At 42.1% G+C, this 24396-nt stretch overlaps 2 protein-coding genes across 2 annotated transcripts; both read right to left on the bottom strand.

The window, feature by feature from the left end:
* Window positions 1–9986: 9986 nt before the first annotated feature.
* Window positions 9987–21783, bottom strand: LOC127451489 (low affinity immunoglobulin gamma Fc region receptor III-like). The gene is made up of 6 exons (XM_051716237.1): window positions 21765–21783; window positions 12131–12406; window positions 11642–11929; window positions 11300–11554; window positions 10766–11059; window positions 9987–10045 (listed from the first exon to the last, which is right to left on the bottom strand). Exons 1-6 carry the CDS (start codon window positions 21781–21783, stop codon window positions 9987–9989), a joined length of 1191 nt encoding a protein of 396 aa, XP_051572197.1.
* Window positions 21784–22026: 243 nt separating this feature from the next.
* On the bottom strand, window positions 22027–23461 carry LOC127451484 (low affinity immunoglobulin gamma Fc region receptor II-like). Its single transcript, XM_051716219.1, has 3 exons — window positions 23167–23461; window positions 22351–22626; window positions 22027–22226 (listed from the first exon to the last, which is right to left on the bottom strand). Exons 1-3 carry the CDS (start codon window positions 23459–23461, stop codon window positions 22027–22029), a joined length of 771 nt encoding a protein of 256 aa, XP_051572179.1.
* Between the last annotated feature and the right edge of the window lie 935 nt (window positions 23462–24396).

Genomic DNA, 24396 nt, shown 5'->3' with positions numbered 1-24396 from the left:
TACAAAACCCCTGAAGGTGTCCTGTGGTATCTGGCACCAAGACATTAGCAGCAGATCTAAGTCCTGTAAGTTGCGAGGTGGAGCTACCGTCGATCGGACTTGTTGGTCCAGCACATCCCACAGATGCTCAATCGGATTGAGATCTGGGGAATTTGGTGGCCAGGGCAACACCTTGAACTCTTCATCATGTTCCTCAAAACATAGACCTTTTCACAGACTGTGATGATGCGTTTCCACCTTATTTAGCGGTGTAAATCTCACAATTTTTTTGATATTATACATTTTTTAAATACCGCTCTCTATTAATTTCCTCTTCTGGAAAGTCATTCAAACATAATAGTGGATTTTTTTCTTTTGGTCTTGGAGCAAATGGGGTAAGTGAAAATAATATTTGCTGTGGTCTCCCATTCACTTCCATTCATCGCTGTCAAAGTTTACCCTGCAAACCTTTACTTCCGCATTCCAAAACCCGGAGTGTGAAAAAGGTCTGTAGCCGAACAATGTGTGCAGTGTGGAATGGTGCATTATCCTGTTGAAAGTGGCCACTGCCATAAGGGAATTCCATTGCCATGAAGGGGTGTATCTGGACTGCAACGATGTTTAGGTAGGTGGCACGTGTCAAATTGATGTACACATGAATTGCCGGCCACACATGCAGCAGGGTGCAATGCACTGTGTTTTGTGACACATTCCTCCAGTAAGCATCATTAAAATTTTCTGTTACTTGTGCCACAGTAGACCTTCTGTCGGTTCGGACCAGACGGGATAGCCTTTGTTGCACTCACGCATCGATAAGACTTGGGTGCCCAACACCCTGTCGCCGTTTTGTGGTTTGTCCCTCCTCGGACCACTGTCGGTAGGTACTCACCACTACTGACGGGAGCACCCCACAAGCCTTGCCGTTTCAGAGATGTTCTGACTCAGTCATCTGGCCATAAAAATTTTGCCCTTGTCAAAGTCGCTCATGTCTTTACTCCTGCCCATTTCTCCTGCATTCAACACATTGATTACAAGAACTGATAGTTTGCTTACCATCTAATCTACCCAGACATTAATATGTGGCATTGTTAGGAGATGATCAACCTTATTCGCTTCACATGTGAGTGGTCATAATGTTTTGGCTCATCGATGTAGATACAGTCTTCTCTAGAACTCTAGACAGTGTCACCCACCTTCGATTAAAGAAAGTTAAAGAGAAAAGACCTGCACCGCGGTACAATGATCATACTCATGTTCTAAAGAGAGCAGCTCGAAAAATGGAGCATAAGTGGAAGAGTACAAAAAAAGGACTGCACTTATCAGAGTTACAAATGAATTTCTCTTTCCTCTGATCACGATTGCATTTCTCTTCGAGTGCTTTTAGATCTTAGTGCTGTCGAAAAAAAAAAATTGTATCATGATAGACTAGCAGCAAGTAACTAGAAACTCTCTCATTCCCGCAGTTTTAGTGGGCAACTTTTATTTCGAGCAGCTCTACTGTTCCCTATCTGTCACTTACTTGATGTTGTGTCGATGTAGTGACACTAGGGGTCACTCTTGGGAGCCCGAGACACCTCTGGTCTATGATAAAATGCCAATGAAAATTGGCGAGTGGTATTTGCATGCCACTCCCCAGGACATACGGGTATAAAAGGAGCTGCAACCACAGCCTGTCTCTATCTTTTGGGTAGTGAACCTGCAAGCGCTGCCCCAGGAGGAGGCAGACCCAGCCCTGTCGTTGCTGTGTCCGGTGCGCGCTTTACGCATCTATATGGATCGCACACAGAGCTTTAGAATCTCTGAGCAGCTCTTTGTCTGCTTTGGTGCACAGTGGAAAGGAAGCGCTGTCTCCAAGCAGAGGATCACCCAGTGGCTCATTGACGCAACACATTCAGATTTTCTCTTCGGAGCCGAACGGTCATGCTCACTGAGCTGAATTCCCACAACTGTTCATTTACCTCTGCTGGATCTGACGGCGCATTTCAGCGGCTTCTCCCCCCTCTGCACTGGTGCACTGCAGAGAACGCCCCTGGGCGCTTCGGCAGAAATAAAAGAGTATATTTCTCTAAAAGAGTATATTTCTCTAAAAGAGCGCACACACGGAACATCTTTTTAAAGACACGTCTTTCTAAAGATGCTTTTCCGATTGTGTGTTATTCCTGGTTGCGCTCGTTATCTCTCGCTTCTCACGATCACTGTCTTTCGTGTCTGGGCACTGCTCATGCGGAGACAGCGTTCATGGATGGTCATGTTCTCATTGCGAGGACATGTCCATGGCAATGTTGCGGTCGTGGCACGCCTTTGTTAGAAAGCACGCCACCCCAGAGGCTCCCCGCCTCGGTCCTTTTACCCACGGGTATGAGAACAGTGCAGCTAGCACTGAGGGCGATTTGGGGACCCCAATGGGACCGCCTCCGCCGGGTATCCCCCCGCGGACCTCCCATTCCCCAGCATGTTCATCTGCCCCGATCGGGCTTCCGGATGAGTCCGCCGGCTCGTCTCATGGCAAGTTCGACCTCTTATTCGGAGCCCGCGAAAGTGATAAGCTCTCGAGTGCAGCATCGGAGAGCGGGCTCGTCCAGTCGGAAGCCTCAACTGGGCTCATCCCTTCGGGGACGATGGCCCAGTCACAGGCTGACACGGAGATGATGACATGCTTTCCCGGGCAGCCGCAAGCGTCGGCTAGAGTGGAACCCTCTGCTCTCCCTGAACCCTCGCGGCTCGGTGATTGGTTCCTGGGCTCGCGGCGCCGCTCACAGACACGCCCCACCCCCATTCCTTTCTTCCCAGAAGTGCATGAAGAGCTGACAAGGTCGCAGGAGGCACTTTTTACTGCCCGGTCCCGATCTTTTCAGCTTCCCCGCCCTCACTACCCTCGATGGTGGGGCGGCCAAGGGCTATTCGGCAATCCCCCAGTGGATAAAGGCGCTCGCGGTGCACCTATGCCCGCAGAGCGCCGCCACCTGGCACGGGTGCCCAAAGCCCCCATCCAAGGCCTGTAGGTTTACGTCGTCTCTGACGGCCAATGCCAACGGTGCCGCTGGACAAGCCGCCTCCACCCTGCACGCCATGGCTCTCCTGCAAGTCCGCCAAGGCACTAAAGGAACTGCACGAGGGTAGTTCCGACCCGGGATTGATGTAGGTACTGCGCTCGGTGACGGCGCGGCTCAAGATCCCGCACCCCGTCTACTCATCGACAAGGGCGTCCCCCTGCAGTGACTGCACCGGCTCCACCGCAGCACGCCCCTTCGGTCCGGCCCCGGCATGGAGCCCACCTCAGGAAGCAGACGCACGGAACTTGGACACATGGCTTGCGCTTTCCAATCCATCGTGAGGGCTGATCCGGACCGTCCGACTCGGCTACATGATTCACATCGCCGGGCGTCCGCCCAGGTTCAGCGGTGTCCATTTCACCTTGGTGAAGGACGAAAACGCTGCTACCTTGCGCGGAGATCGCTACCCTCCTACGGAAGGGCGCGATAGAACCTGTCCCTCCAGCCGAGATGAAGAAGGGGTTTTTCAGCCCCTACCTCATCATACCGAACAAAGGCAGTGGGTTGTGGCCAATCTTGGACCTGTGAGTACTGAACTAGGCTTTACACAGACTCCCGTTCAAGATGCTGACGCAAAAACGAATTCTGGCGAGCTTCCGGCATCAAGACTGGTTCGTGGCGGTAGACCTGAAGGATGCGTACTTCCACGTCTCGATCCTTCCTCGACATAGACCCTTCCTGCGGTTCGCGTTCGAGGGCAAGGCGTATCAGTACAAAGTCCTCCCTTTCGGCCTGTCCCTGTCTCCTCGCGTCTTTACGAAGATCGCAGAGGCTGCCCTTGCCCCGTCAAGGGAGGTGGGCATTCGCATTCTCAACTATCTCGACAACTGGCTAATCCTAGCTCACTCTCGAGACATGTTGTGCGCACACAGGGACCCGGTGCTCTCACACCTCAGCCGACTAGGGCTTCGGGTCAACTGGGAAAAGAGCAAGCTCCTCCCAGTTCGGAGCATCTCTTTTCTCGGATTGGAGTTGGACTCAGTCTCCTTGACGGCGCGCCTTACGAACGAGCGTGCCCAGTCGGTGCTGGCCTGTTTGAAGGCGTTCAAACAGAGAACAGCGGTTCCACTGAAACATTTTCAGAGGCTCCTGGGGCATATGGCGTCCTCGGGACACATTGCGTGGCCATCACGCCGGTCTGTCACCGTCTTTTCAGCCCTTGAACCGACCTCTCGTTTCTATGAGCAGGTGTTCCTTTAGAACTGGTCTCCAGGCATGTCATGGTCACAACAGACACCTCCAAAATGGGCTGAGGCGCTGTTTGCAATGGGCACGCAGCCGCTAGCCTCTGGACGGGTCCGCGACTGCATTGGCACATCAACAGCCTCGATTTGTTGTCTGCTCGCTCTGCGGAGGTTTCGGCCGTTGATCCAGGGCAAGCACGTGTTAGTTCAGACAGTACGACAACGGTAGCATATGTCAACCACCAAGGCGGTCTGCGCTCTCGTTGTATGTCACAACTCGCCCGCCGTCTCCTCCTCTGGAGTCAGCATCACTTCAAGTCACTGCAAGCCACTCACATCCCGGGCAACCTCAACACTACAGCGGACGCGCTGTCATGACAGGTTACCCTCAGGGGAGAGTGGAGACTCCACCCTCAGGTGGTCCAGCTGACTTGGAGTCGATTCGACAGGCACAGGTGCACCTGTTCACCTCCCAAGAATCCTCCCCACTGCCCGCTCTGGTACGCCCTGACCGAGACCCCCTCAGCATAAACACGCTGGCACACAGCTGGCCCCCTGGCATGCGCAAATATGCGTTTTGCCCCAGTGAGCCTACTTGCACAGACCCTGTGCAAGGTCAGGGAGGAAGAGGAGCAGGTCATCCTGGTAGCACCCTACTGGCTCGTCCAGATGTGGTTCTCGGACCTCACGCTCCTCGCGACAGCCCCCTCTGGAATCTCCATGTCTGGCCCTTGGACGGGACACGGAAGACCTAAGCGGTCTACCACCTGCAGTGGTAGACATGATCACTCAGGCTAGGGCCCCCTCTATGAGGCGCCTGTATGCCTTTAAGTGCCGTCTGTTCGCTAAGTGGTGTTCTTCCCGTCAGGAAGACCCCCAGAGATGCGCAGTTGGATCAGTTCTTTCCTTCCTGCAGGAGAGGTTGGAAGGGAGGTTGTCCCCTTCCACCTTGAAGGTGTACGTTGCCGCCATAGCAGCACACCACGATGCAGTCGACGGTAAGTCCTTAGGGAAGCACGACCTCATCATCAGGTTCCTAAGAGGCGCCAGGGGGCTGAATCCCTCCAGACCGCGCCTTGTTCCCTCATGGGACCTCTCTGTAGTTCTTCGGGGTCTACAGAGAGCCCCCTTTGAGCCTTTGCAGTCAGCCGAGCTTAAGGCACTCTCCTTGAAGACTGCCCTCCTGACTGCGCTCACTTCCATCAAGAGGGTAGGTGAGCTACAAGTGTTCTCTGTCAGCGAAACGTGCCTGGAGTTCGGTCCGGGCTACTCTCACATGATCCTGAGACCCCGACCGGGCTATGTGCCCAAAGTTCCCACCACCCCTTTTAGGGACCAGGTGGTGAACCTGCAAGCGCTGCCCCAGGAGGAGGCAGACCCAGCCCTGTCGTTGCTGTGTCCGGTGCGCGCTTTACGCATCTATATGGATCGCACACAGAGCTTTAGAATCTCTGAGCAGCTCTTTGTCTGCTTTGGTGCACAGTGGAAAGGAAGCGCTGTCTCCAAGCAGAGGATCACCCACTGGCTCATTGACGCCATAACTATGGCATATGTCACCCAGGACATGCCGCCCCCGATAGGGCTACAAGCCCACTCTATCAGGGGTGTAGCGGCTCCCTGGGTCCTGGCCAGAGGTGCCTCTCTAACAGACATTTGCAGAGCAGCGGGCTGGGCAACACCCAACACCTGTGCAAGGTTCTACAACCTCCGGGTGGAACCGGTTTCGTCTCAGGTAGTGGCACGCAACACAAGCGGATAAGCCCGGGATAGCTGGCCGGGTGTATCGCTTGCACATAGCGCCTTCTACCTCTCTTGGAGCTGAAGACATGCGCCATTAATTCCCAGTAGTGTTCACAAACTTTGTTCCCTGGTTGACTTCCTCCGAGCCCTGTGGCAGTCGAGTTTTCGGAGAGACTCGCTACCGGCCCAGTACACGTGCGAACTAAACTGTACTGAGTCCTGTTCTGGGGTAGGTGCTCCGCATGTGGCGGTTCCCTGTAAGGCTAACCCCATGAGATATATATCTTCTGCTAATTCGTTTCCCTGTTGGCAAACTGTGTCTTCCTTGGGCAGAGCCCCTCTGCCCCAGTCTCCATGTTTGTAGTAACTCCTCCCCCATTGGGCGGGATCTACCTTGAAGACTCTCCACATGGTTGGAAAGACCATGTGACGTATTTTTCCACTTAAATATCCCCCCCTCTCTTTGGGCGAGGTGTGGTCTCCGCGGTGTCTTCCCCTTGGGAGGGACACCCCCCAACTAGACCTGGCGGCCCAGTCGGATAATCCCCCTTCTTTTTTAGGGAGTGGAAAAAAAGAAGGGGAAAAGAGGCCACGACTGGGTTAAGCCTGTCTCTATCTTTTGGGTAGTCAACTTGTCCCCAAAAAGGGCCATTCGACACTCATAACTTTGTTGGGGGAGATTACGTGTCGACCTGGTGTGCTGGCTATGAGGCACACAGTAGTCTGCCCACCACACTCCGCCAGTTCACGTAACACAGTTCAGCCAATTGTGGCGTTTCGTATAGGGACCCCTAGTGTCACTACATCGACACAACGTCGAGTGAGTGACAGATAGGGAACATCATGGTTACTTGTGTAACCTCCGTTCCCTGATGGAGGGAACGAGATGTTGTGTCCCTCCTGCCACAACGCTGAACTACCCGCTGAAATGGCCAGACCTTATATCGTCTCCTCAGCATAAAACCTGAATGAGTGGTTGCATACCAGCTCCATTTATACCCGTATGTCCGGGGGAGTGGCATGCAAATATCACTCGCCAATTTTCATTGGCCTTTTATCAAAGACCAGAGGTGTCTCGGGCTCCCAAGAGTGACCCCTAGTGTCACTACATCGACAGAACATCTCGTTCCCTCCATCAGAAACCCCATTCCTTTGTATCGCATATGCAACACTCTATCAGTTGAGCTACCATACAATTTGATCACACTTAAACAAATCAATCAAATCAAATCAAATCACTTTATTGTCACACAGCCATAAACACAAGTGCAATGGTGTGTGAAATTCTTGGGTGCAGTTCCGATCAACATAGCAGTCGTGACAGTGATGAGACATATACCAATTTACAATAACATCAAATTAACACAACACAATTTAAACATCTGTTATACACATAATTACACTCAACAATATACAAATAATAACATACACTGTACAGTATACAATACGCTGTTTTTTTTGTTGTTGTTGGTTTTTTTTTTACTATATAGATACACATTATTCAATAAAAATTAAAAATTAAAATATATAAAAAAAGTATATATATATATATATATATATATATAGAATGTACAGTATTGTACTGTATTGACATTCAGGCTGTCGGTTGATAGTCAGTTGTTAAAAACAAGCTGGTTAATGTAGTTGGTTATGTAATGCAAATGTTAAAACGAGTCATGCACTATAGTAAAAGTGTTTATATGTCATAATATGAACAGAGTGAAAAGTAAGTGTTTATGAACTGATAATTTGCCGTTTTACTCATGATTTGAGTGAAAGGGGATAAATGTAATTGTTGTTTTAGTGCTTCTAGTGTTCATTCTACCAGAAAATTGCTGTGTTACATACATCAGGCCACATAAAAATCATTTTTGCAAAAATTTTGTTTTTGTAACATGCTTATTTGACCAGGTTGCGAATGCCACTGTGGGAGAAATATGACAGTCGTCAGAGACAGTAAAAAGGTGTGTCATGGAAATTCTAAATACTCTAAATACTACCCTGCTGGTCTCCTAGTTTCCAGCTCACTGGTACCTTCCTCAGTGCATTACAACTCAGCATCCGCTTGAGAGGTTTGCAGCGGCCTGCCCACAGACAATACTCACGCAATCCGAGAATCTTGTATTCTGTCACTACACGCTAGTAATTTCACCCTAATACCTATCTCATATATCTACACTTATGCTACAGCATAATAATTCACCCAGACTCCAGTTTCTGCTTTGCTCATATATTAGTATGCGGCCGGGTCCCGTCAGTCACAGCTGTGGAACCCCGGAGAAAAGTTAGAACACAGTTTATATAGGCTGGTTTACATAATCTCTCCTGATTCTTTATACTTTATTCTGATTGTATATACTTTAGTTGGAATCATTTTAGCAATCTGGAAAGAAATTAACATGATAAAAAATAGTTACAGAAAAGAATACGATGAAATATATTCCCGTTATTTTAGCTGCATGTTCCAGTACATGGTTTTTAATAATGTCCAGGTTCTGCTTTCTAGTTCCCCTCAAAAATCCCACTTGCCCTGACGTGTACTGACTTGTACTGATTTGCACCTACCATTCTTTGCCCCATCCTCAGTTATCCATTTTATTCAACCCAAAATTATCAATCACATTCCCCGCTTCGATCATTTTAACAACAATTGTCAATTTATCGATTAATCTTAAACAATCTCTACGTTTATTCCCCATTCTCCCAGTCCAAGCATACTCTCATACACTTCATCATACACAACCTCCGGTTCTTGTTCAATCCAACTTTCAGAATCATTCTTCATGGCTACAGGATCTAACAGCACATACTGTCCCTCACTACTCTTCATGGTCTCATTTATCATTAACGTACATATCATGTATGAATACATTTTACAGCACACATGATTACAGTTCCTGCAATAAAGAAAGTTAGCAATACTGGCATCAAAAACTTCAATATCGGTCCAAGTACATTACCAAACATATCATGAGAGAACTTCTTTAACCAATCCCATGACTCACTGAGTTTTTTAACCTGTACATCCTGCCACAAGTTATCTTGCACCTTTTTCATATCCTCCAACACTCTAGATATTTTGCATCCATCAGCATCATACGCTGGAACAAACATGCAACATTCTTTTAAATCTTTTACCCACACACCTCCTTCTTCAGCTAAAATTCCATCTAATACAATTCGGTTTTCAAGAGTCATTTGTCAGAGATAAACCTTCCGTTTTCAGAAGGGTTATAGCCAATTTAGTGTTGTTCGCAAAATTATACAGTTCGTAATGGATTCTGTTAATTCAATTAATCAATTCGGTAACTGCATTATGGAATAGGAAAGCCTTCCAAAATTGGGACGATCGTTCAATCGCGTGATGTTCTAGCAAGATTTCGGCTATATCATATCTACACCAAGTATCATCCTTTTGTCATTCTAAGGCCTTTCTCTTTCGCACTGTCTCCACATACCCTACTCTAATTCTTGCTCTAAGTTTGACTAAAGTACCTTTCCAAGATTCTGGTAATGCCGGGTAGGCTGTCTGTCAGCACAACCAATAATAATTGAGTAATTGATTGACCCCGCTAGCCAAATGGTCTATCATTTAAATGGTTGGTTCACAAGTTACATTATGGATATCCTTGCAACCCTATATAATTCCCAAGAATTGTATCCCTTTGCGCAAATGATAACAGGTTTTACATTTTTGTCTTGAGTAAGGCCAAACTTTCCTATAACCTTGAGTCTCTACCCCTATGCCTTGTCTAGTCATTACAGTTATATTCGGGCAACTCATCGCCCCTTTTGAAACGATACACCACCAGCAACTTGACCTTGGTGCGGGTATGTGACTCAGGATGCAACGTCGTTCACATATCGCCAACTGGTTCAGGAAACAATGGATACGGATTTGCTCTTGAGATGGACATGTGTGCACATACATAACAATTTTTGTTAGGCTCATATTTCTTAGCAGTAGGCCTATAATTTAGAAATACTTTCAAAACAAATTTAGCTCATGGTTGTGCTGTTTGGTGTTAGATTAGTGGTCATGATGAACAAGCACTTCTCTTTCACTCTGAATGAGAACAATAGTTGGATCTAATAAAGGCAACACAATTATCAATAGCAAAACACGAATGAATAAAACAATTCCAATGGTGAACTTGAACCATTTGCTGGCCCACATCTGCTCCCAGGTGTGCTGATTATCTGGACGACCCCATAGACCCCACAGAAACCACAGGTAACTTTTTGTACCGGCTGGCTTATAGACTTTGACTTTTATCAGTTCTGATGGGGTTTACAGTGGGACACGTGACTCCAGGTATCACATTCAGCAAAATTCACTGTAGTGTTTGTGGTCAGGATAGCGTGGGCCTCCACACACGCTACATCTCCGCGGTAATGCGCTCAACAAGCCACTTGATAAGATGCACAGATTGACGGTCTCAGACGCGGAGGCGACTGAGATTCATCCTCCGCCATCCGGATTGAGGTGAGTCATTACGCCACCACCAGGACTTAGAGTGCATTGGGAATTGGGCATTCCAAATTTGGGAGAAAATTGCAGAAAAATCAAAAATAAATAAATAACTTGCTGACATGATAGAAACAAGAACACATAAAACAAATTAAATCCTAGTGGCCAAAATCAAAAGAGCTCTAGTATGAGCAGCAATAATAACAACAATGCTTGTATAAGCTAATTATTGACATTTTTTAAATTGTATCTAATACTTCCTGCTCTTTTTATTACAACCTGCTTTATTATTCTAAAAAATGCCAAATAAATTAATAAATACAGAGTTGTAGACTCACTGTGTATTGTGATATTAACAGGATCACTGTTCTCTCCAGATTCAGAGTGACACCAGTACTCTCTAGTGTCATCTGTGTAGACGGGACTGATTCTACATGTAGATCCTGTTTGTGATCCCCAGTGTATTGATGAACAATCCTCCATCTCTTCACTGTCTGTGTATCTTCTCACTGTCCATCCAGTAGAGTTACTCTGATCCTCACAGCTCAGAGAGAGAGAGTCAGATGTGAAATGTTGAGTTCTGTTGGGACTGATGATCAGAAAGACTGAAGAAGTGACACCTGAGAAACACATCACAGCTTGAATTTGAAAATGTTTCCAGTTGGGATCATGAGTATTTATGGATTTTTTTTTTTTCTGATGATTAATTTCTTGATCAAAATGTCACTTTTGCTGTAGTAAGAATACATTCTAACTATTTTGGAAGCAACAGTATGCTGACTTATTTTTGTGTTTTTCATTGTTATTTTGGTCAAGCATTTTTTACCCTTGGATGTTTGTGTTGTATACATTTTTCACTCCAGTGACCCATAGTGGCTGTGTGTTGCTGTCCTCTGTGTAATACACTTGTTCTCCTCTCTCTCCTCTGCACTTGTGTGATTTACAGCAGCAGAACTGAGAGTGTAGTTTCCTGTCTGACAGGAGTTTATATTTCCTGTCATTATCATCTCTGTACCAGCTGAAAGTCCATCCTGTAGAGGAGCCGTAAACCTCACAGATCAGAGTCACTGAGTCTCCTTCTGTCAGCCACTTCTGTGGAGAAACACTTAACACTGCCTTTGTTTCATCTGAAATGGATCAATAATACCATATTTCAGATTTGCTCAGAAACTTTCACTGTTTATACTGATAATAATGAACAAATCAAAACTCACCTGACACAGTCAGTGTAACAGCATCACTGATCTCTGAGTTTTGTCCGTCTCTTGTCTTTCCTCTACAGGTGTATTTACCACTGTGTGTGTGTTCAACACTGCTGATTTTATACTCTTGTTTCTTGTATTCACTGACAATGTATTTATTCCTGTAGTTGGTATTCTCTACAGTCCAGCTGTATGTCCACTCAGTGTCTCCTCCACCCTGTATGTCACATCTGAGAGTGACAGTTTCTTCTCTGAACAGATTTTCTTCAGGCTTTACTGTCACAACAGCTTTAGGATCATCTTTGTAAACACATCATATTATGCTTTTTTTAATTATTATTTAGCATTAAACAACATAAATAGCAGAAATCAAACACAAAATACCAAAAATTCCAGAAGTGACATCATTTGCGGTAGATGTTCAATAGAAAACATTCTTTATATTTTAATGTTTAATCTGTTTTTTTATAACATGTTTTGGCATCTCTCTTTCTCTCTCACCTGTAACATTTACCCACAGTGCATCACTGTAGTTTGTGTAGTAAACTGGATTCCCTCTTCCAGCTCTACACCAGTACTGACCTCCATCAGACACTGAATCAATGTTCACTGTGTAGGAGTTTTTGTCTGTTGTGTTTTTCTGATGTTTCTGTGTGTGTTGGTACCAGTAAAACTGCCATCCAGTCGACTGATCCATGTGACAGGTCAGAGTCACTGTGTTTCCTGTCAGTGCAGCTCCTTCAGGATTTGAAGTGAGTTCAGGTTTTGGCTTCAATCCTGCAGGAGATTAAGAAAACATATTTGTTGATGAGTTAACTTGCTCATCTCTGTATCTTGACGATTAGCTTTTTTTGTCAGTAAATAATGGAAACTTTCACACTTTTTGAGGTTCACTGACAATTGAACCGCAAATATTCAATTTTAAAGGACTTTTTTTTATTATTCAAATATGTGATATTAAATATACACTATATTGCCAAAAGTATTCGCTCATCTGCCTTTAGACGCGTATGAACTTAAGTGACATCCCATTCTTAATCCATAGGGTTTAGTATGACGTCGGCCCACCCTTTGCAGCTATAACAGCTTCAACTCTTCTGGGAAGGCTTTCCACAAGGTTTAGGAGTGTGTTTATGGGAATTTTTGACCATTCTTCCAGAAGCACATTTGTGAGGTCAGACACTGATGTTGGACGAGAAGGCCTGGCTCGCAGTCTTCGCTCTAATTCATCCCAAAGGTGCTCTATCGGGTTGAGGTCAGGACTCTGTGCAGGCCAGTCCATGTCTTTATGGACCTTGCTTTGTGCACTGGTGCGCAGTCATGTTGGAACAGGAAGGGGCCATCCCCAAATTGTTCCCACAAAGTTGGGAGCATGGAATTGTCCAAAATCTCTTGGTATGCTGAAGCATTCAGAGTTCCTTTCACTGGAACTAAGGGGCCAAGCCCAGCTCCTGAAAAACAACCCCACACCATAATCCCCCCTCCACCAAATTTCACAGTTGGCACAATGCAGTCAGACAAGTACCGTTCTCCTGGCAACCGCCAAACCCAGACTCGTCCATCAGATTGTCAGATGGAGAAGCGTGATTCGTCACTCCAGAGAACGCGTCTCCACTGCTCTAGAGTCCAGTGATGGCGTGCTTTACACCACTGCATCCGACGCTTTGCATTGCACTTGGTGATGTATGGCTTGGATGCAGCTGCTCGGCCATGGAAACCCATTCCATGAAGCTCTCTACGCACTGTTCTTGAGCTAATCTGAAGGCCACATGAACTTTGGAGGTCTGTAGCGATTGACTCTGCAGAAAGTTGGCGACCTCTGCGCACTATGCACCTCAGCATCCGCTGACCCTGCTCTGTCATTTTACGTGGCCTACCACTTCGTGGCTGAGTTGCTGTCATTCCCAATCGCTTCCACTTTGTTATAATACCACTGACAGTTGACTGTGGAATATTTAGTAGCGAGGAAATTTCACGACTGGACTTGTTGCACAGGTGGCATCCTATCACAGTACCACGCTGGAATTCACTGAGCTCCTGAGAGCGGCCCGTTCTTTCACAAATGTTTGTAGAAGCAGTCTGCATGCCTAGGTGCTTCATTTTATACACCTGTGGGCATGGAAGTGATTGGAACACCTGAATTCAATTAATTTGTATGGGTGAGCGAATACTTTTGGCAATATAGTGTATCAATCAAGTGTTTGAAGTCAGTCCTAAAAAAGCGAAGAGAATATCTAATAGTGTGAATATGTATCTATTAAACCATTTGTAAAATACATCTATTTATAGATCTAGAAGTTTCAATAAAAAAAATTATATATATATAAAAAATGTTTCCAAAGTTATTTTGTACATTAGCTTGCAAAGCGAAAAGCTACTCATGATTTAAAGTAGTAAAATATAGTCAAGCTACTCTTTTAAAAAGTAGTTAGCTACACTACAAATTATTAACAAAAAGTACTATTTACACTGAAGCTACTTTAGGGATAATATCTTTTAAATATTTAACTATTCAATTATATAATTTAAACAGAGACATATTTTTTTAGCACAATCTAAATTACTGTAGGTTAACAGCATTAAACAGATACATTTACACTAAGTACACAAAATAAAATATACAACCTGATTTAAACATTTACAATCTAATTAAAAAACATACTGTAATAATGTAATGTCACTTTAGTATTGAAAAAAAAAATTGGCTATAAAAAGGTTTCTGTTAATATTTCACTCACACATCGTAAGCAACAGCTTTGAGACATTAAATGTTTTTAGAAAAAATACAGGAACACAGAATCCCTTCATTCTTTTTCTACAATGTACTAGCAACTGATATCCACTCGAAAACATTAAAATAAAGCAATACTCAGAGCATGAGGAAGTGAACTGAGCCCAATGCTGATGTACTAATGATAGATTATGAAAGACACAGTCTGTGTTAAAGCCTCGTCATCAAAGTGACATGCTGTCCGCAACCCATTTTAATTCTGTAATTAAATATACGTTATTTCTGAGTCAAATAACATATTACATAAATAGCAGAATGAAACTGGGCCTGAATGTGAGTTTACTAAAACAATTTGTAAATAGCTATTTGGTGTCAGGGGGAAAGGGAAGTCGTTTCTGTTGAAGAGCAATTTATTACGTTCTGATTAAAGACAGACAAACTTTATCAAGGATATATATCTTTAGATATTTTTGTCTGTTATTTATTTGCAGTAACATCAGAATCAGAATGAGCTTTATTGCCAAATCTGCTTACACATACAAGGAAATTGTCTCGGTGACAGAAGCTTTCAGTGCTCAAACAATTACAACAACAAGACAGAGATAATAATAATATATATATAATAAAAATAGAAAATATAATTATATATAGAAGTACACAATAGGACAAAAAAATAGATATACTGTATATACTGTATGTATGTACAAATACAAATCTGTTATGTACAGATAGTGCAAGGGAATGTAATGGCAGAAGAGGTAGGACATGTTGGATAAATATAAATAGATTAAGCTGTGTATTCCTCATTCTGGAAGTATCTACACAATACTACACAATGATGACTCTAAAACTTTATAGATATTACAGTTTCATTTTCTGTTAATGCATGATTTTTTGTAAATCTGCTTTGAAACGATTTGTGTTATGAAAGGCGCTATACGAATAAAAATGACTTGACTTGACTATTGCACATAATTATTGCTCAATGGGGCAGTTTTAACTGTTCATGAGATGAGGAAAAAACTGTTCCTGTGCCTGATGTTTCTGGTGCTCAGTGCTCTGTAGCGCCGGCCACAAGGCAACAGTTTAAAAAGGTAGTGGGCTGGTGAGTGGGGTCCAGATTTTCCAGCCCTTTTCCTCACTCTGGAAGTGTACAGTTCTGGAAGGGAGGGCAGGGGGCAACCAATAATCCGCTCAGCAGTCCGAACTGTCCTTTGTAGTCTTCTGATGTTCGATTTCATAGCTGAACCAAACCAGACAGTTATTACCAGACAGATAGTGCACTGATGATTCACTCATGATAAGACCAGGAACATGCATTAAGAAAATAAATAGCATCATTTTTTATTGTATGTTGCTAATACAATGATCTTTCAGTATAACAAAATGTATTAAGGAACAAATGTCAAAAAAGAGGACAGACAAACAAATGTATCATGTTTAAAAAATAAACTTTTTTTTTTTTTTTTTTTTTTTTTTTTTACAATGCTTATAAATATTTTGGTGTAACGTTTTCATTAAAAAAAAGTGTTACAATTACTTAAATGCAAGTGTTTGTTCTGTGTTGTTTTGTCAGCATGAGATGTGTTAGTCCTTAAAAATGCATAAAATTTATTTAAAAAGCTTGCATTTCTTGTTATGACTAGTTTGTAATTATGGCATTAGGAAAATGAAACAATGTTTTGATATTGCTCTGTACTGTAATGGTGGTATTAGCACTATTCATAACTTTATGAAAACTAAATAAGAAACAAACTCTCATCCCTCTTACACTGTTTAATATCATATAGAGCTGAAAGAGAGCAGAAAACAAAACACAACTATCAGCTCAGTCTATCTATATTCTCTCAGGCCTCTGAGAGTGTGTTTGCCACTGATCATAGTTTAATATTCAAATACCAAGAGCCCTTGTGTATCCATATATTTGCACAAATATGTACATTCCATTGGAGTGAACACAGACACCCGCTTCACTTGAATATTTATTTATAAAAAAAAATTAACACATGAACTTTACAACAAACTGACTGAGGTGTGGCAAATTTACAGTTGCATTCAAAATTATTCAACCCCCAAAGACAGTAAGGATTTACAAAGGTAAGCTTTTCTGATGACCCAGAATTTATAAACTTTACATCTATATCAGTTGAGTGACACATTCAAAGTCATAGTGTGAATATATAACCTAATATTTCTAAAAAGCAGGATTTTTTTTAAAATACAGCCATGTCATAATTACTCAACCCCTAATGCATGTAGCTGTTTATTAAATATGTAAGGCTACACAAGTAATTGTTTTAAAACAAAATTAAGTCATCAATCTGCAATGGCACTTATTTAAGTTTTATAATTTAAGTTTAGTGTTGTAAGCAAAAATGTATTTCTATGCAAAAAAAGCAATTAAAAATAAGCTGTCAAAAGCTAATAGAGGAGATTATTTCATTACACAAGAAAGGTCATGGCTAAAAGTACATTTCCAAGGCACTTCAATTTCCAATAGACAAAGTTAGCAGCACCATTCATACATTTTAAATATGGTACAACAGCAACCTTCTTGGGGTGTGGAAGAAAGTAGAACTTCACCAAGGGAAATGTTGACTTGAATATTCAAGAAGTAATTAGGAAAGACCTGTGGAGTCCTGGAAGAAGGTTTTATAGACGTATGACACTAAACTGAAAATGAGTTTTACACCCATGGGTCAGCAGTACGTCTGGAGTAAGATGACAAGGTGATGACAAGAACGACAGCATCCCCACAGTCAAGCATGGAGGTGGGTCAGTCCTGTTATGGGGGTGTTTTGCGGCTGCAGGAAACGGCTATCCTGACTATGTGACCGACACCATGGATTCTTTCAGGTATCAGGCCATTTTGGCAAAAATGTGATGCCTTCAGTGTGTAAACTGAAGCTCGGTAATCACTGGACTTTCCAGCAAGACAATAACACCAAGGATACATCCAAGTTGTCCAAAATCTGGTTCAGGGATTGGTCGTGGAATGTCCTTAAATGGCCCTTTTAGTCCATCATTAAAATCCCATTGCAAACCTTTGTTGGGATTTCAAGGAAGCAGTTGCAACACAGAAACCAAAGAATGTCAATGAGCTGGAAGCTTTTGCTCATAAGATTTGTGTAAAAATTCTAATAGAGAGCTGTCCGAATCCTGAGAACACTTCCCTGAAACATTTGTTTGCTGTTATGAAGGATAAAGGGTGCTCCACAAATGATTGACTTTGGGGGTTGAATATTTTTGACATGACATTTGTGGAGAGAATTAGTTATTTTTTCATTTAAAAATTTGGGTAAACTGAACTCTTTGTTCTCAAAATCACTCAAATGTTTATTAAAAACTTACTTTGACTGTTTACTGAGATTTTAGTTGATGTGTTTTAATTCACATCACCAGAATGTATTGCTGGTCAGGGGGGTTGAATAATTTTGATTGCAAATGTAAATGTTAGACATAATGGGTGAATACAAGTTGATCGGCTTCTAGAGATTGCATAAGGAGGACTTGTATCAGTTCGTGCCACGCAGAGTTTCCTGACTGAACTTAAAAGTCATTTGCATTGCTAAGAATTTCCAGGTGATGGTGATATCATGACACATCTTTAACCACAGTGTGAAGTGAAGCTCACACCAGTGAATTTCAGATCTTGGTTTGCATGTTTTGCATATATGCAGACTGAGAATGTATTTTGGTCTGAACTGTTCAACAATTATACTCTCAGTATTACACAGAGTACCTAACTGCTCTGGAGATGTAGCGTGCTATGGATTTCTGATCAAGCTTATGTTTCAGAAGTGATCTGACCTCCTAATTTAGCCTGGCAAATAATAAAATGACCAAAAAATCTCATGTGCTTATATTGACAAGTGAGACTAAAAGTTGAATGTTTTAGGTGAAGATTGAAAATGTTTTTTTTTTTTTTAAACTTTTTTAGACATACAAGAAGAGCATTTAGTTGTTATTAGTCGGAAGACTGTACGCTTCATTCACAGCCTGTTCAGCAGTAAAGTGGAGAGCCTGTGGTTTGGTTTATGTAACCACAAATGTTGAAAGTAAAAAAGTTCAATGCTGCAAGAATTGTTAATAAAGCACCAACTCATTTATAAAAACCTAATAAGGCACCAGCTCTTTATTTAAAATGAGATATATGAACAGTTGTAAAATATGAAAATTTTCAGAGAATTGCAGGAATACAAGTCAGGAGATATACAGGGGCAAGAAAAGTATGTGAACCCTTTGAAATTTTCTGGTTTCTCATCTTCATCAAAGTCACAAGTATATATATATATTTTTTAATTCATTCTGTAGTGGATCTACTTCGATGTTTAGGGTCATTGTCCAGCTGCATCACCCAACTTCTACTGAGCTTCAGCTGACACAGCAAGCCTGACATTATCCTGTAGTATATCTTGATAAACTTGGGAATTCATTTTTCTCTGGATGATGGCAAGCGGTCCAGGCCCTGAAATCATGATGCTCCCTTCACCGTACTTCACCGTTGGGATGATGTTTTCATGTTGGTTTTTGGTACCTTTACATAGTGCTGCATGTTCTTCCCAAACAATTCAACCTTAATTTTATCAGTCCACAAAATATTAAAAAAAACTTTTTCAAAACACAACAAAATGTTTTTGTTGGAAAGCAGTGGCTTCCTTCGTGGTGTCCTGCCATGGACACAATACCTGTTTAATGTTTTCCATATAATAGACTCGTGAACAGAGATGTTAACCATATCCAATGATTCCTTCAAGTCTTTAGCTGTTACTCTAGGGTTCCTTTTTACCTCACTGAACATTCTGCGGTGTGCCCTTTGAGCCATTTTGGCTGGACGGACACTTCTAGGGAGTGTCTAATTTGTCTAATCTTTAGGTTTTGCATTATATTACAAACAAGTGAAGCATTCAAAAGTAGAACATAATAAAGACATTTAATACTTTTACTTATGTTATCAATGCTGAAATTTTAAAGAATATGGTAAGAACAGTAATTTAAGAAAAACCTTACAAACCTTTTTTAAACAAAGTGAGAGTGGCATCAGACCTCGGACAGGGGTTTTATTTTAAATAACTCAGTAAATGAGTAAAACAGAACATAATTAGGCTATTATATTTGAAAAATAAAGTGTCTGTGGGGTGTCCTCATGGTGCTATGGCAAAAGGGAAGCACAGATGGTTTGGTCCAGATAAGGGCAGTACTTGTGTGATGACATGCTCCTGTTTAATGCACAGCTTGACTGGCTTAATGTATTCAGAGAGCTTATTATCACAACAGATTCAGATAGAAGATTCTTCCTCTCTTACTGCATACTGGCATTGGTCTTCTGAAATACAGACAAAAACAATCTTTGGATATTTATTAAGTTGTTTGCTCATCTGCAATGTCTATAAGATGTTTCCTCTCAGATATCAATTAGACATTCATCAGATGTCTTTGAGGTAAATTGCATTTGAGGTAAATCACAAACCTAAAACTTCAAATAAAAATTAAAAAAAAAAAAAAAACCTACCTGAAATGACAAAACCTTAATGCACACTGCACACACATGCGCTCTGCTGCTACTGTGATAGCACCGGCATCAGGTCCCAAACAGGAAGTCAGTAGTCGCAAACATTTCCTGCTTTTAAGTACATGTCCCTTTGGCAGTGGCTGTGTCTCGTTTGGAAGGCTGCATGCTAGGTAGGACGCATCCTTTGAAGGCTGCAGTATACCAAGTCTCCTCTTTTAAACAAGTCTCATTTAAACGAGACGGCCTTCGTAGGGCAAACGGAAACGGAACGTTAAATGGTTGCTATGACAGCACGCCACTCTTTAACAAGTGTTAAAGTTATAATGATGTAAAGAGAAAAGAAAATAGATTTTACAGTTGTACTTTTAGTCTAATACTTTATTTTAATTATATATTAATATAATTATACATATTATATACTCTGCGCCCATCTACTGAGGTACTTCAACTTGGGAATTAACATTACTTGCATTTGAACATCATATTTACGGGCAAATTGGCTTTATTTTTTTTAGACATTTCCATTGAAGCAAAGATTTGTGGGTTGTGAGTGCCCACGAAGGATACACCTCATGCATCCTCCGAATTCCCGTGAAAGAAGGTCGCATTCGAAAGCTGTATTCGAAGTTTCCTACTTGCTTTTCTGAAACGAGACAGCCTCGCTGACGTATGCGGCCGACAAATGCGACCTCAGGAGGACACAGCCTTCCAAACGAGACATAGACAGTGTTTCCCAACCACTGTGCCGCGGCATACTAGTGTGACGTGAAAGATTGTTAGGTGTGCCGTGGAAAATTATCAGATTCCACAAAATAAATCAGGGCTCCGGACTGAGACAAATTTTTCAATCATTTTTCCTAACAGTGCGATTAAACTTTGCAAGAGGTCACATTGGTGTGACTACAAATTGGCTGACTCTGATTGTGCTCCGTCGTTTTTTGTTCCGTATGAGAAATATCAAACGGCAAATGTTCCAAACACAAAAGGAAAAAGCTCTACCTGGATCAGTCAGCGCTGCTCAATGGACAGATCAGCGCAGAGACGTGCATTTACACATGGACCGGTCTCGAGCGCTCAGCCGAGCAGATCATCATAAACAGAGCTGTGAGAAGCATGGGCGGGTTCGCTAATTCGGCATTGATTATTTGTTTAAAACCTCTATGAGAACCCATAATGTGTCGATGATTAAACCAGTTTAAAATTGTATTAAACGGCCCCAAAATTCTAAACAGCATTGAAAAGGAATAAAGGAGAAATATGCACAATGAACAGACAGAAATTGTAAGGTTTCAGTCCACACATCACAGATATTTAACAAAAATATTTACCATGAACTTATATCTCTATAGAAGTGAGAGAATACAATTTAATTTCTGGATGTGTTTTTCTTACGAAAAATGCCATAATTTATTTTATGGTTACTGCTAATCATGGTTTTACATTTACTATTGTTTACTATGATCTTATTGCAAATGCCACAGTTAAAACTATGGATACAATGGAACTTTCCCTCTGTGTAAAATCTTTTATAATGCCCTCTGATTGTAGAAAAAGGCTTTGTTTGTCTTCAGATGACTGTATTTTAATCATCAAGATCCTGATAAAAACAAATAAACCGTGAAAGAAAGCAAATTTTCTTTCAGTTGGACCGGTGCGACCAACTCAAGTGCTGGTGCGACCATTTGTAGAATTTAACACTGGTGCTACCACTCTTAAATGTTACTCTGGAGCCATGTAAATAAATAGATAAATAAAAAATTATTTGCTGTGGCATTGCGTGAATTAATTTGCAAGAACAAATCTAAAAATAAGAAAAGATGCAAATTTGTTGTTTTATTCATTACACAATTAGCACTCTTGACACCTGTGATCTCAGTATACAACGTACATACGTGACTTGCGTTTTTGCATAGCCGAATTTCAAACATTATGAGTAAACATGCAACTAAAATGGACAGAAAACATGGAAGTTCTTGAAAAAAGAAAACTATCAACTATGGTTATGTGGGACAGTGGGATAGAGGTGTGCCATGGAATTTGTTTAATTGTGAAAAGTGTGCCGTGGCAGAAAAAGTTGGGAAACACTGCCCTATGGTCTGCTCATATCATGCAGGGGAAACCCAGCTCTACCAGACTAGGTGACTGGCCACACAACTAACCCCAGTCTCCCCACAATATAGTGTTGTGTATTTGTATTTGTAGGTAAAAGATACACCGAGGAAAAGAGACAGATGTTTTACCTCTCACTCTACAGCATTTAAAAATCAGTATGATGGTCAATAGCAGATATGGACAAGCTGCCAGTAGAGAACTCAACATGTTAAGGACAGAACTCTGAACTTCTGAATGTGACACTAAAAAAGAGACACACACACACACACATCATCATCATCATCATGCGGTATATCTGAATGAGTGAATATGAAGTTATAGAAAATAAATCACCTCACAGTTACAGTAGACTCCATTGACTCTCACCTCTGACTGAGATCCAGATCTTGGGTGATTCTCCTCTCTCTGTGTGTTTATAGTAGTAGAAACCCTCATGTGACTTTGAGACAGTAGGGATGATCATCTCTCCAGTAGTCTTCTTCTGGAGGAGGGATTCATCTTTATAGAAATCAGCTGTGAGGACTAATGGATTTTTAAATCGATGTAAACAGCGTAGAGTCAGAGAATCTCCTTCAGTCACAGGATGAACAGGACTCTCCAGAATCACATCACCATCCACAGAACAGAGGAAATGTGCACTTACTAGAAGTAATAAAAGTACATCAACTTGATTTTAACATTTTCCAAAGAGAATGTGAGCAGTGCTTGCACATTAAAAACTTCTGCCACAAATGTTAGGGTGTTGCCATGACATTGTTTGTCGGATGTTATGCGTGGCTGCTACAAATTGCTAGGTGGTTGCTATGGTGTTCTGGGTGGCTGCTATGTGGTTGCTTTAGATGTGTTTCCTTCAATATATGTCTTTCATTGCCTGATAGATGTAATCATGAGTCTGACCACTTAGCAAAGTAATAGAACGCCTCTCCTCAAGAAGCCGGACACCATGATTCATGTCTGTAGCACCATCAATGCAGAGTATGAGTTACACATCAAAGTTTAATACTTAGTTTTAGGAGGTTGTTTAAATTATTAACTCCAAGTATGAGTAATGATAAAAGTGTCTCCTAATTATTGCAGTTAATGAATTGTATCTTATGCTTCCTGCACTTATTATATCAACCTGCTTTACGCATTGATTGTAAACCACCAATAAAATCAATAAATAAATAGTTGTAGACTCACAGTGTACTGTGATATTAACAGGATTACTGTTCTCTCCAGATTCAGAGTAACACCAGTACACTCCAATGTGATATGTGTAGACGGGACTGATTCTACATGTAGATCCTGATTGTGATCCCCAGTATATCGATGAACAACCTTGCAGCTTTCCACTGTCTGTGTATCTTCTCACTGTCCATCCAGTAGAGTTGCTCTGATCCTCACAGCTCAGAGAGAGAAAGTCAGATGTGAAGTGTTGAGTTCTGTTGGGAATGATGATCAGAGAGACTGAAGGAGAGACACCTGAGAAACACATCACAGCTTGAATTTGGAAATGTTTTAAACCACATTTGAGCATGAAAGTTCTTTACACAAACACACACACACATACACACATACACACACACACACATATGTTGGTGCAGCTATCATTATGAGGACTCTCCATAGACATAAAGATTTTTATACTATACGAACTATAGATTCTATCCCCTAACCCTACCCCTAAATCTAACCTTCACAAAAAACTTTCTGCATTTTTACATTTTCCAAAAAACATAATTTAGTATGTTTTCTAAGCGATTTGAATTATGGGGGCACTAGAAATGTGCTCATAAACCACATTTATAGCATAATTCCCTTGTAATTACCAGTTTGTAACCTAAAAATAGTCCTCGTAAACCTCCTAAACCCGCCCACACACACACCCACCCACCCACACACACACACACATATATATAAACTTTTACTGTCTAATTCATGCTGTTTTAACTCATAAATTAATACACAGTGTAAAGGAGGAGGCAAGAAGCAGCTTTCCTTGTTTAGGTAAGGATTTATTTTCTCTGCTTGCAGCACAATTTACAGTCTCACGTTATGCACTAAATTAATCCACTATCGCACACCGCTTCACAAAATAAACTCTCATTATTTGTAATAGAAAATCTTTGCTTCTGGTTCGGGTCTGTCGTGCCCAGGCTCTCTCTCCCTCTTCTATTTGCGTTGTGTCTATTTATGCCGCTCTCCCCGTGCTCACTGAGCCCAGGAAGCCGCTACACCTCTGGTAGAATGGGCTCGTAGCCCTACCAGGGGCGGCATGTTCTGGGCGAGATATGCCATAGTTATGGCGTCAATGAGCCAGTGGGCGATCTTCTGCTTGGAGACAGCGCTTCCTTTCCGCTGTGCATCAAAGCAGACAAAGAGCTGCTCAGAGATTCTAAAGCTCTGGGTGTGATCCAAATAGATGCGTAA

The sequence above is a fragment of the Myxocyprinus asiaticus genome, chromosome 14, assembly GCF_019703515.2.
Source record: "Myxocyprinus asiaticus isolate MX2 ecotype Aquarium Trade chromosome 14, UBuf_Myxa_2, whole genome shotgun sequence".
In the NCBI taxonomy this organism is placed as follows: Eukaryota; Metazoa; Chordata; class Actinopteri; order Cypriniformes; family Catostomidae; genus Myxocyprinus; species Myxocyprinus asiaticus.
This window is presented reverse-complemented; position numbering and strand designations above follow the sequence as displayed.

Bases quoted from the DNA above. Each gene is read 5' to 3' on its own strand.
- LOC127451489 (XM_051716237.1), bottom strand. The intron at 11,555-11,641 runs GTGAGTTTTGAT...GATCCATTTCAG, and splicing joins TGTTACACTGACTGTGTCAG to ATGAAACAAAGGCAGTGTTA. The intron at 10,046-10,765 runs GTGAGTCTACAA...TGCCTTTATTAG, and splicing joins TGTTAATATCACAATACACA to ATCCAACTATTGTTCTCATT.
- LOC127451484 (XM_051716219.1), bottom strand. From the start codon at position 23,461: ATGTGTTTCTCAGGTGTCTCTCCTTCAGTCTCTCTGATCATCATTCCC. The intron at 22,627-23,166 runs GTGAGTCTACAA...TATTACTTCTAG, and splicing joins TGTTAATATCACAGTACACT to TAAGTGCACATTTCCTCTGT. The intron at 22,227-22,350 runs GTGAGAGTCAAT...TCTCTTTTTTAG, and splicing joins GATCTGGATCTCAGTCAGAG to TGTCACATTCAGAAGTTCAG.